General features: G+C 30.2%; 1 protein-coding gene across 1 annotated transcript; it reads left to right on the forward strand.

Moving 5' to 3' along the window:
* Positions 1 to 7,802: 7,802 nt before the first annotated feature.
* On the forward strand, positions 7,803 to 9,597 carry LOC129299417 (putative lipid-transfer protein DIR1). The gene is made up of 2 exons (XM_054937888.1): positions 7,803 to 8,145; positions 9,228 to 9,597. Exons 1-2 carry the CDS (start codon positions 7,830 to 7,832, stop codon positions 9,233 to 9,235), a joined length of 324 nt encoding a protein of 107 aa, XP_054793863.1. The 5' UTR covers positions 7,803 to 7,829; the 3' UTR covers positions 9,236 to 9,597.
* The last annotated feature ends 4,396 nt before the right edge of the window (positions 9,598 to 13,993 follow it).

Consider the following 13,993-nt stretch of genomic DNA (forward strand, 5'->3'; position numbering starts at 1 on the left):
TCGAAACTTTTAAAGCAAATAAGTTTCAAACAAAAGTTCAAGATGTCTAGGCCCCCGGAGAAAATTTTTTAGAACAAATATGATATTTAATCTTTGATTAAACTTCAGTTTAACTATTAATATTTTTTATATTTAATAGTGGGATAAAAATATTTTCTTTTTGAAAAATTCGGGGCAAAAATACTTTCAAAAAAAGTTTTAAGTTGTTAGGCACCTCTGAAAAAAATTCTAAGGCAAATATGCCATTTAATCCAAAAATATATTAGTAATGCTTTTTTTTTTTTACAAAAAAAGATGGATTGACAATAGGATTTAAACAGAGAAATTGTCATGAAGTTAGCAAGAAAATGAAACAGAATGGTATTATTAAAAAAAGAAAGGACAATTGCTAAAAAGTACATTATAGTTATTATAATTCTAACTTAAATAATTCCATCGAAATGGAATTAGATGCTGAACTATGGTATAGATCGCAAATAATTACTAAGCACAACCAAGGTGAGGAATCTAATAATCATATGAAAATATTATCTAAAGATCTCTATAGCATAAAATTATTTAAATTCACTATGTACTGATTTTATATATATATTGTACACTATTTAAATTTTTATTTAATGTTAATTTATATAACAATCAAGAATATCCCGTGCATAAAATGGGTATATTGCTAGTTTTGATATTAAAGACTCTACAAATTTGAAACATCACTACACCCCCTTAATACATTCCTAAAAAGAAAATTTTGGAGGAAAAGACCTAATTACTCCATAAGTCTTGCTCCAATATGAACAACAAAGCATTTGAGTTATCATACCTAATTAACAAGCTATGCAGACATTCATTCATGAATAAATTATAAAAACAATGTTTTATACTAGTTTTAGAATTGGTGTAAAACCAGCCGGAATTATAATGTACTTTTGAGCAATTGTTCTTTTTTCAATTATAGCATTCTGTTTCATTTTCTTGCTAATTTCATGATAATTTCGCTGTTTAATTTCTATGAAACAATGTCATTCTATTTTTAAAAAAACTATGCCCAAATATTTTATCAAAGTTTGGACGAGCCAATTCATCTGCTTAGACTAGAAACCATCTCATGGTCCAATATTGATCAATTCCAAAACCTGCTTATAAAAGAATCGATCAAAGACAAAACAAACCCGATTAATAATCAACTAAATCAGTCAAAACTAAACTGATTCACTTATAAAAACTAGACTAGATTTTTTTAAAAGAAAAATGACCAATCAGAATAATTAAAACTCTAGGAAAAATGTTGCAATTTTCACTTAATATATTCAACTCTTCTACTCCTTACCAGCCTCTTGTACAATCTGGCTATTCCATTGCCTCTTTATACATACCAGGTGTTCCTGTTTTTGACGTGGGACTTTGTTCCCTTGCATTGCGCTTTTATTGATTTTCAAAAATTTAAGTGAATTGGATCCAGATCTTATTAAGTTCAGAACATACTTTCATACTCAATAACTGCTTATAGATATATTTGTAAATCGTTTGCCACTATGGTCCTCATATTGGCAACATAATTTTTTTTTCTTTTTCCCCTTTTCATTGCTTTGGTTGCTCCTTTTCTTCTACCTTCGTTTTTTTCCCCATCCAACTAATTTATTGAAATGTTTTGCTTAAACCTTGCATTATTTTTTTTTAATGTAAGCATATATATTCAATTGTTGTGGTTTACATAATTTATCTATATTATTTTTACGAATATTATATTTTTAATTTAGTCTTAATTAGCTTTTTAACATTGCCACATACTTTATGATTATATATATATATATATATATTGCATGGATGTGTACTCTTAAAAAAAACAAATTTAGAGTGATTTTGAACTTCCATATGACTTATAATATTTATGAAATAATAATTTTCACATTATAAACTTAGAAATTTTATGGAAAAACAATGCCATCCTCTTTTTAATTTTCTTCGTTCATGCAACTTATAATATTTTATGAAATTTCATTTCTAATATAAATTAATCATAACTGATGTGACCATATTGATCATTGAACCAATGTCTCATTTGATTTAATGTGACAAGTCTAGGTTTTTAAACCCTGTATTTCATAGTCAGTATGAAAGCTAAAAGTGAAAGAGCATCTATACTTAGACATGTAAATATACCAATAAAACGTAAACTATTACTTTAGTTAAGTCAATTTTTTAATATCTTTCAAATGATCTCTTTGTCATTTGGAGGATGACAGTTTTAGACCAATAGAGCAATTTAATTTTATTTCAATACCATAAATTATCTAACTTCAATTTGATTGTTGATTAATGATAATTATACATCTTGTACGAAGATAAATATAAAATAATAATTTTCAAATTATAAACTTTGAAATGTGAGTTATGAATTTCGAAATTTCAATTGTACACAGGTCTTCGTTATAGATCAATTTTCTTATTGTTTTTCTCTTTTTGTTTAGTTGTCAATTGATTTGTTCTGTTTGTTAACAGTGTCTCTGATAGTCATTCTCCTTTAATGAAATCAAATATATACAGGCCTCAAACCGTTAGGACCTGATTGATTGTGTTTCCATTTTTTTGTCCTAAAAATTGTTCTACAATATAATTTTAAAATTGTTTTTCTATAAAACAAAAGAAAAATAAAATTTATTTAATTATATTGATTTAAAAACAGTTTTATAATTAAAAAAATTGGCCAATAATAATGGTCATCAACTGCAGTTCAAAAATGTATAGTGAATATTGGTCAAAATGACTATACTTTTCAATAATTAAATGTAATATATTTAAAAAAAAGATAAAAAATTTTTATTTTTAAAATAAAAAATAAATTCAAAGAAGTCATCAAACAAGTTTTTAAATTTTTATTTTGTTTTTAACAATAAACAATTTTTTTAAAAATAGAAACTACAAGCTTTTTTCTTGACTCTTTTTTTAATGACCTTGACTTTATGCAGATGTAGATGGTGGCGGGCTCCGCCTTGCTTGGAAGAGGACTTGTGTTAAAATTTAGTGTTGGCATGTTTGTGAGCGTGCATGGACACGTGTATTTTCTTTTGTATTTTTTCTTGGGGTATATAGAAAGGCGAAACTCAAACAAAATTAAACTAAAACTAACCATAAAAAATCAAGTCTAATATATTCCTATACAATACATTAATTACACTATTAGAAAAATGAAATTTAGCGAGGGATGCCTCGCTAAATTTCATTTTTCATAATTAAATTGTATTTTAATTAGAAATTTTGTTCCTCGCTAAATTCGTAGCTAAAAAAGGGCTCGCTAAATTTAGCGAGGAATTGTATTTTCTTCGCTAATTAGTGAGGGATTTAGCGAGAAATTCAATCCTTCGCTAAAATTAGCTATGGATTAAATCTCTCACTAATCCCTCTCTCATAATATTCAAAATTTGATAACTTTAGTGAGGAATTAGTCCCTTGCTAATCCCTCACTAAATATGCTTATATTTAAAAATAACTATGCCACGTCACCCGCCATGTGTGATGTCAACTAGTGACATGTCATCAACAATCTCAGAAGTGGGGTCTCTCCACTTCCTTTTCCTCCATTTCCCTCTACTTCCCCCATTCCCACTATTCATTAATTTTTTCATTTAAAAAAATTGTTTAATAAAAAAATTTGAATGGTGGGGATGGGGAAAGTGGAGGGAAAGGGAGGAAAAAAAAGAGAGAGACCCCTAATCCCAACAACCTCATGCTTTGTCAATTATCATGTCACCTACCATCTCACGCCCTATCACCCACCACATGTGCGACAATTCATGACACGTCATTGTCCACCTTACGCCATGTCACTTGCTCCTTACCATATCATATATTCATCATGTTTATGCCAAAGCCAAGGTTTGAACCCTTGATCTCATCCCTTTCAAGTTTTATGCTCTCCTTTTTTGCCAGTTGAACTGAAAGGCACTTGCAATCATTATATGAGAAATTAAATATGTATATATATATTATTTAACTACATAAATATATCAAATAATATATTATAAAAATATACACATATACATATTAAATTTTATTTTTAATTATTAATATGTTAAAAATATTTATATTTTATTTAAATTATTTGCTATATTATATTTTTAATAAAATATTATTTTATTAATGAAAATTAACTTAAAATAAAGAAAACATTAAATAATTTTATTATGAATATTTTAGTTAATTTTTAAATTTAATTATTATTTTTAAATGAAAATAATTAAATGTATAATTAAAAGTCATTGTCAAGAGTTATTTTTTTTTTTAGTAATTAGTTAGGAATAGAATCCCTTGCTAAATCCCTCGCTAATTATCTTATTTTAGAGAGGGATTGGCAATCCCTTGCTATTTTCCTCGCTAATTCTCTTATTTTAGAGAGGGATTGACAGTCCCTCACTAATTTTCTTGCTAATTTTAAATCAAACTACGAAATTAATATCCCTCACTAATTTCCTCGCTAATTTGGTATTTTAGAAAGGAATAGATAATCCCTCGCTAAATTTCCTTGCGAATTTGCATTTTTCTAGTAGTGTTAAGCCTTCAAGAGGCTTACTCAAAACCTATAGTCCACATTTCTGTGATAAGCTCCAATTAACCAACCAATTCGCACTAAAATTCCCTTCTTGATAAGTATGTGCCACACGGATATGCTAGCTCGCATCAAGCATAGTTTGGATTTGTTGAAGGAATTGATTCTTCACACAGAAACATGACAACATTTGTTTCAACATGTGTACAAGTACAGTAGAGTCAGATTCAATGATAACCTTCCTTAGACCCAAACTTTTTAACAAGAGGAACCCAAACCATAAGCCCCATAACTCTGCCTCCAAAGCTGTACACCTACCCACTCTATTAACAAAACCCTCTTTCCAATTACCAGTAAAATCCTATATGACTCCTATACAACCAGCATCCCCAAGCCACCCCTTAGCAGCACCATCAATATTGAGCTTTAACCAACCCTCTTTAAGCGGGCCACCATCGGATATTGTCCTAATGCTTGAGACAAATATTGTCATCCACAGCATAAACTTTTTTAATCCCCTCAACATATTGCAAAACACTCATGGCAAAAATCTTAGAGGAATCAAAGTTAGGATCAAACATTATATTATTCTTCCAAGACTACATGAACCACACAGCCACCCTAAATATCAAATGCCAATTACATGCATCCTCCTTTAAACTACCACCTAAATTCTTTTGAAACCATTCATACAAATTTAAACAAAAAAATAAAAAAAATGCATACCTCATATCAGCTGCTCCCACACAATACTCGCATAAGAACAACTCCTCAACCAAACCACACCTGCAACAAATAGATGACCCAACAATACGGTTAAACCTTTAAATAGATGTTAATAATCTATTTGAAGCAGCCAACCATAAGAACGTTTGGATACATTATGGACCCTTCCAAGACTAAATTTTCACCCAAAAGCTGTTTCCCTCTTATTGATCAAAACCATTTAAATGCTTGTACATTGTAGCAACACTAAAATCATCAGAACCATCACCTAACCAACAAATTCTGTCTTCCCCTGCAGACGCACAAGGAGGCAGTGTAGCTTGAATCTGACCCACTATATCCTTAGGTAACCAAGCCTTGAACTCCTCTAATCTCCAACCACCCCTCTCATTGACATAATCCCTTACACGCTTCCATAATTCAGAAGGTGCAGGAACTACCAAGCATTGGTCAACTAAAAATGTACCATTAGCCACCCACCTATCAACCCAGAAGTTCACTTTGCTCCCTTTATTTACCTCCCATCCAGCGTGCCATAGTATATACAACTAAAGCTCACCCAATTTCTTCAATACAATAGAATCAATACGTTTAACAATGCATTGGGGATCCAACAGCTCCCTTCATCCATATTTACTTATTAGAACTTGAGAACTTAATTTCTATGGAGATACAAGTATCGTCCATCTAATATTACTTAATAGGGCATTATGAGAAAGGATTAAGTTAGGAGTAAATTTTCTTTTAACAAAAAATGGATGATGGTGGGGCTGGAAAATTAATCATGGGACAATGACAATTAAGTCCCAATAAAAGAAATTAATGATAGTTAAATTCTCAACAAATTTTTTAAAAAATTTATTATAAATATTGATTCAAACAAGTAAAATTAAGAATTTCAATTGCAAATACAACATTTAAATTCTAAATATAATAATTAATTTATAATTCATATTTTTAACTTATAACTCTTTAAATTGATATTTATATTTCTTTCATGAAATTTTATTATGAACTTATCTCTCATTAATTCATTTTTTTTTAAATTTTATTATTATTCTTTCATTAGTCATCTCAGCCAATATTGTACTGACTACTGCTTGAGAATTATTGAGATGAGGCCCATTAGCTCAGCGTGTTCTTCACGGTTACACTCATTGGGCGTGATTGACGGGTCAAGTCATGTTCAAAGCCAATAATGAAATTAGGACCGGTGAAAATGGCTAGTCCAGTTAATTAAAATTCAAAAAGGCAGTCATGTGACATGTCCGTGGTTTATCGAAAGGGGGCAAAAAAGTCATGTCCTTTGAACGAACAAGTGTGGAGAAGACCGTTGATGTGATGAGAAGGAAGAGTCAGTCAAGCGTGGCCTTTGTCCCCAAATTTTTTTTAATTCTTTTAATATGATATGTTTTTAAGAGAATTGTATGCAAATCATAATTAAAAAATTAATTAATCATAAGTTACGAATGTAAATATTAAAATTTCATTTATAAATATAAAAATATAATTAATTTCATTATTTGGAACTGTATTGTAATTGTAAATATTCTTATAATCATTTTCATATTTGTAATATTATTTCTTATATATTAGCCATATTATATATATAGGCACACATTTAAGGTTTTTATTTTCAATTATATCAAGACATGTTAATTATATATTATTTATTTTATAATAATTTTTTTAATAATTAATATATTTAACACATTAAAATATACTTGTTTTCATTTGATTGAATAAAAGTGTATTAAGTGCATATAAAGCTAAGTATTTAAATACTTTCTCTGTTTAAAAATATAAGACATTTTTAACTGAATCTCACTTTTAATAAAGTAGTTATATATTTTAAACTAACTCTATCTTTTTCATATTTGCTTCTATTAAAAATAATAAATATAAAGTTACTATCAATAGGGACACTTTTAAAAAAAAGACAATGATAATATCTCGAAAAACTAAAAATGTCTTATATTTTTTAACTTCTAACACTTTAAAAATGTTTTATATTTTTAAACGGAGGGAGTATTATCCTAATTTTAATTCCAATAATAAAAAATTACCAAGCAATAATATATCAACTTCTCATAAAAAAATAATATATCAACTTCTTAACATATATATTCTCTTCAACTACATGAGAAAATAATATTACGTTGCATTTTTAATTATATACCCTCTTAAAAAATATAAGATATTTTTAACCAAATCTTACCTTTCAATAAAGTAGCTACATACTTTCAAATTAACTCTATTTTTTATATTTACTCATATTAAATACCTTACAATAAATATAAAGTCATTATTAATAAGGGTATTTTTGAGAAAAAAGGAAATGATTATACTATAAAAGACTAAAAATACCTTATATTTTTTAAACATCTAACTGCTTAAAAAATATCTTATATTTTTAAACAGAGAGAGTATATTATATATATACGTGCATATTATTGGTGGGTCCATCCTTGACCATTTTCACATATAAATAAATAGCCCGAACTCGCACTTCAAGCATAGTACCTAAATCAAGACAACCCATCTTTCAGAAGAGAGCAACAACATGGCAATCAAACTCAGATCCTTAGTGCATGGCATCGTGGCAGCATACATATTGGTGATAATAGGCTTACTGGGTAGAGGAGTTGAAGGAGTTGTGCTATGCAACACAGACACCACCAAACTGAGCTTGTGTCGCCCGGCTGTCACCGGGCCACACCCCCCGCCGCCGACGGAGGCGTGTTGTGCAGTTGGTCGCCATGCTGATGTGGCATGTCTCTGCAAGTACAAGTCGGTGCTTCCTGCACTTGGAATTGACCCCAAGAAGGCTATCGCTTTGCCTGCTAAGTGCGGTGCCACCACCCCTCCCCAATGCAAAGGTAATTGTAAATTTGTTTGTTTTGTTTTGTTTTCCTTTTATTAATTTTGTATATATATTTTTTAAATTTATTTACTTAAAATATTTTATTTCAATTAAATATATATATATATATATATATATATTATGAAAAACGGAGAAGACTAGCCTGCAGCTCGGTTAACCGGTGGCTAACTCGGTGCAATCCGGCTAAGTCAGATGGGTTAATCGGTCCACCGCACTGAAGAAAAAAATGCAGACAATTAGTGAAGGTCTGGTCAAATATGAGTAAATGGCACGGTAATTAAGGAGTCTAAATAGATAGAAGACATAGAAGTTGGTGTATATTGAACCTATTAGTCAAGGCAGACGTTTTTTTAGCAAGGGAAAAGTTTTTGGCCCTAACGCAAATAAAGTATAGGTTTCATTGAAATGTTAGGGCATAGATATAATATCAATATCATGTGGGTGGAACTGTGTAAACTTTTAAAGGATAAATTTTTACCTGAAAAATTGTAAAATTTGATTTATCATGTTATTTTTAAAAAAATATTTTTTACATTTTAACTTTTATTATTATTATTATTGATTATCATAATCTCATTATTGTCTAAAAATTAATTTTAATGATAATTTAAAATTTTAGTTTTGTTGAGATAATCAATTTATTCTTAAATTTATATTAATTTAATTACTAGCTATTGGTTTAACTTAGGTTCAACCTTAGTCAAATTATTAATCCTTAAACCAACATCTAAATCCGGTTCAATAACAAGCTTGGTTTTTGATACCTTGTATTTTATACATTATTTATATTATAAAAATTATTGTTATTAATATTTTAAATTTTAATTGCTTGATTTTAAGAGACAAGTTGACCACAATATTCTTTTAAAAGAATAATTTTCTAATTATATTTAATTTAATATTTGTATCATACAAATGCCTCAAGATTTTTTTTTGGTGAGTCATAAACAGGATTTGAATTTAGGATCTTTTCTTAAAAGAAGTTTCCAAATCAATTATTTGAACCAGACTATTTTTTTAGTGAGAATTTCAGGCAATCTTATTTTTATTGTGACCCTTTCTTTTTTATTGTTGCAGGAAATTGAATGAGTTTTACCTCATATATATTACAAGCATAGTCTTATCATTAGCATGAGGAGGCAGAACATCTTCATTCCAGTTTAAAAGAATAAAAGTTTGAGGGTTAATCTTCCCTTTCCTTTAAATAAATTAATATAATATTGTTAATTAGTTACATTCCTTTTCTCTTATATGTAGTCAGGACATCATATGTATCCTACTTCTTGTGTTGGGAAGTTTATGAAGAAATTTGATAAATACTTCGATGATCTTGTTATGCTATTCACCCATTAAATACAATAATGTCAAAACGATTATTTGCTGTCATATTTATTTTAGCCACATATTTTCTGTGTGTTAATAGATTGGCAAATGAGTGTGTCTAGTAGATCTTGTTGCAATATCTTGTATGTTATGAGCTTTATTTCTCAACGGTAACTAAAAAACAAAAAAAAAGATCACTGTCTGAGTTAAATTTATGGGAAAATTTCAGTTGGTCCCCTTCACACAACGTAATTTTAGTTAATCTCCCAAAAATTTTGAAATTTTATTGCACATTTGGGGGATTGAAATGAAATTAAAAAGATGACTCAAATGATCTTATTGTCCCTGGTGAAGTTATGTATGAATAACTGATGCATGAAAAATGAACAACTAATGTAAGTGGAATGAGAATTGCAAATTTCACCTATGCTAGAAAGAAAGAAAGAAAGAAATCTGTGAATAATGCCAAGAGCCAATGATTTTTTAGCTGCACAGTCACTATTGTATTTATGCTAGAAACAATTACAACAAAATGAATACAAGCAAGACAAGTAGCCCTTAAAGAAAATTCTACACAAAGTACATAATTACAATAATAATACAATTATACAAATAATACTATGTTCAAACATTTCCCTCAAACAAGAGGAAGTAATAGACAACAAGTTTGCTTCTCAATGCAGAGAATTGAGGTTGAGTCAAGGCCTTTGTCAATTAATCCGCTATTTGACTTGATGATGGAACATACTTAACTATAAGTTTTCCAGCAATGACTTTGATCACACACAAAACATACGTCTATCTCTATATGCTTGCTTTTGGCATGTTGTACTGGATTGGCTACTAATGCACTTGCACTAAGATTATCACACCATATCACAAGTAGATAATGAGGTGACATACCAAGCTCAAACACAAAAAACCACTTTGTGTTAATGAGAAGCCTATAAGATAAGTTTACCACCAACATATACATAAAAACTAGCCATAGATTTTTGGTCATCATTATTAGTTGCCCAATCCACATCAATGAAGGCTATTTATCTAATAGAAGCTACTGGTTTCAAATGTAAACTAAAATAATAAGTACCTTTCAAATACCTAAGAATCCTCTTCACTGCCTGAAAATGAACACTTTTTGGTTGTGACATAAATTGACTTAGCTTATTTACTAAATAAGCTATGTCCAGATGAGCAATGGTAAGGTATTGGAGAGCGCCTATAGCTTTCCTATAAATAAAGGGATTAGAAAAAAAGTTCCCTATCAAAAAAGGACAATTGATGACTAGTAACCATTGAAGTGCACATGGGAGCACAATCAAGCATATTAAACTTCTTTAACAGGTCTAGTGTATATTTACTCTAATTTAAAAATAAACCAGAATTATCTCTACATACTTTAACATTCAAAAAATAGTGAAGAGGTCCAAGATCCTTCAAGGAAAATTGATAATTTAATTTTTGAATAAAATTCTTTATATAAGTGGAATTGTTTCCAGTCACCAAAATATCATCCACATAGAGCAATACAAAAACTTTCAGTCTTTGTATTCTAAGGAAAAATAGAGAAATATCACTTTTAGAATTTTGAAATCCCCACTCTAGTAAAGTAAGTCTCAACTAATCAGACTAAGCACTAAGAGCCTGTTTCAAGCCACAGAGAGCTTTGATTAACTTACATATGTGTGTTGGCCATTTAGGATCAATGAACCCTTCTGGTTGGTGTATGTAAACATCTTCTTATAGGTACCTCTTTGAGAAACACATTGTTTATGTCTAACTGGTGAATTTCCCAATTGAAGGTGACATCTATTATGAGCACTATCTGAATAGTTGTATCTTTGACAGCAAGATTGAACATTTCATTATAATCTACACCAGGGGCTTACTAAAAACCTTTGGCAACAAGCTAAGCCTTCCTTCTCTGAAGTGATCCATCTGTGTTAAACTTGGTTTTGAAAACCCATTTGCAATCAACTAGCTTTTGACTGCCAATGAACAAAACTAACTTCGAAGTATGATTCCATTGTAGCACATAAGACTCCTCTGCCATCGCTTGATGCCATTGAGGTGACTAAAGTGCTTCATGACTTGTGATTGGTTTAGCGACTTGCTCAAGAGATTTTAAGTCGTCAGCAACAAGCAGACCAACAAATGCGTATTTAAGTTTGAATATTCTACTCTTAGATTCAGTAATTATAGGATATGTATTTTAGGCTTCTGTTATTACTATTGCATCACTTAGGCTTGACTGTTCTTAGGCTATATTATGAGAACCTTCATTTTTTATCAGACATGGTGATTGCATTGGATCGAATTCTTCATTAACAGATCTAGATGGAGATAATAGTCAGATGATGACCATAAGAATAGAGACAACATAGTTGATGGTGAACTCATAGGAGAATTCACAACTAAAACCTCTAATGATGGTGCAGCAATTATTAGAGAATTGAATCATTATCTATTAAGGGAGATCGCTTGTTAAGAAAACTTATAGCAAAAGGTAATATTGATGACTAAAAATCACATGATGAGATACATATATTCTGCCAGTGGAACTTAGACATTTAAACCCCTTTTGTTGAGATACATAACCTAAGAAAACACATTTTTAATTGTGAAATTGTAGTTCATGTTCATTATATAGCTTGAGACATAGATTGTAGGCACATCCAAATGGTTGTAACACTTTATAATCTAGCTCTGTTTTAAAGAGATGAAATGGGGGCATGACACCATTCAAAACTAGAGTGGGAAGTCTATTAATTAAAAACACAGTATTCTAAAATGCATCAACCTAATAAGTAAGAGGCATACGTGCTTTAGCAAGATGAGTCAAACCCATTTCGATAATATGCCTATATTTATGCTCTGCTCGACCACTCTGAGGAGATGTACAAGGACATGTAATTCGTATGTTAATTCCATAACTCTGAGCAATCAGAGTAAATGGTTTATACTTATACCCACCATCACATTGTATATTTTTAATCTTGGTGCCAAATTGATTTTTAACCAAAGGTCTAAAAGATCAAAAGCATTAACAACCAATCCTTTAGTTTTTAGAGGACAAAACCATGTAAATCTAGTATAATCATCTATAAAATGTATATAATAATAGTGACCATGAATTGATTAAAGTGGAGATGGACCCTAAAGATTTGTATAAATTAATTCAAGTGGCAATGATGCTTGTGAAATAGAAATAGGAAATGGTAACAACTTTGATTTTCCATACTGACATGCTTTACAAATAAAATTCTCATTGACATTCACAGGAGCATTACATTTATTTAAAATTTATTTCAAAATCTTATCACTAGATGACCAAGTTTGTAATGCTAATCTTTATAACTTTAAAAATTTGATTCTAGACAAAGGTCAGTATTCTCAATACTTTTAGGATCATGTTTAGCCATGGGATAGACTCCCTGATAAGGATGCCCTTGTAATAGTACCTTACTTGTTATTTGATCCTTCACAACACAACTATTAGCCTTAGAAAACTCAATAGTAATGGCATTATCACTAAGTAAGCATGACAGACTTAATAAATTCTTAGTTGTAGAGGGAACAAGTAGCACATCATTCAATTAAATATTATACTGAGAAAGGATAGTATAACTAAAACCTTGTATAGGCATTTTGGCACCAGTACAAGTCAACAAATTAGTCTTACCAACTAGCTAATTTGGTAAAGTTGATTGGGGTTTGGAGCCATATGATAGTTGGCACTACTATCAATGTACCACACTAAGTCATTAACTGTAGTAGATGTAGCATAATAAGCTTGAGGAACATAAGAATCACTAGAACGATTTCCACCAACAATAGGAGGCTGAAAACTTCAATTAAACTTGTAATAACAGTTAGCAACCTTATGATCATGCTTATAACACAAATAGCAATAAGGTCTACCACTTCCCCAATTTCGATTATGAGAAAGAGGACTACACCAAATACCTCCATGACTGGAAAGATTATTGTCCCATTGAGCAAAATTAACAGTCGGCTAAATTGACAAAGTTGAGAATTGGTTCAGTTGGTCTAATCGACTTTCATAAGCTAAGAGAGCAACCTGGGCATCAATCAAGGTTAAATTTAGAGCATCGATAAGCTTCACAACTATAGCATTGTAATTTGCATTAAGTCCATTGAGAGTATAAATAATAAGATCTTCATTCGACATTGGTGAACTGACAAGAGCAAGTTGGTCGGCAATTATCTTCACTTTAGAAAGATATTCCTCTATTTTTAGTCTATTTTTATGAGTATGATGCAGATTTGACTTGTAGATCATAACATGAGCTTTGGTAGAAGCACCTCAAAGAGAACAAACACCCTCTCAAAGCTCCAAGTCAATTTGATAGTAGAGGAGCTAAGAGCTAATATAGCCATCATCGTGTTATAAAGCCAACCAACAAGCAATCAGTCACCAGTATACCATTCCTCAAACTCTGGATTAGCTTTTGATGCTACATCATTAGCAACAAGACAAGGAAGAACCTGATCTGACC

Source organism: Prosopis cineraria, unplaced genomic scaffold (genome assembly GCF_029017545.1).
Source record: "Prosopis cineraria cultivar Desert tree isolate PC_DT_omini unplaced genomic scaffold, ASM2901754v1 PC2, whole genome shotgun sequence".
NCBI lineage: Eukaryota > Viridiplantae > Streptophyta > Magnoliopsida > Fabales > Fabaceae > Prosopis > Prosopis cineraria.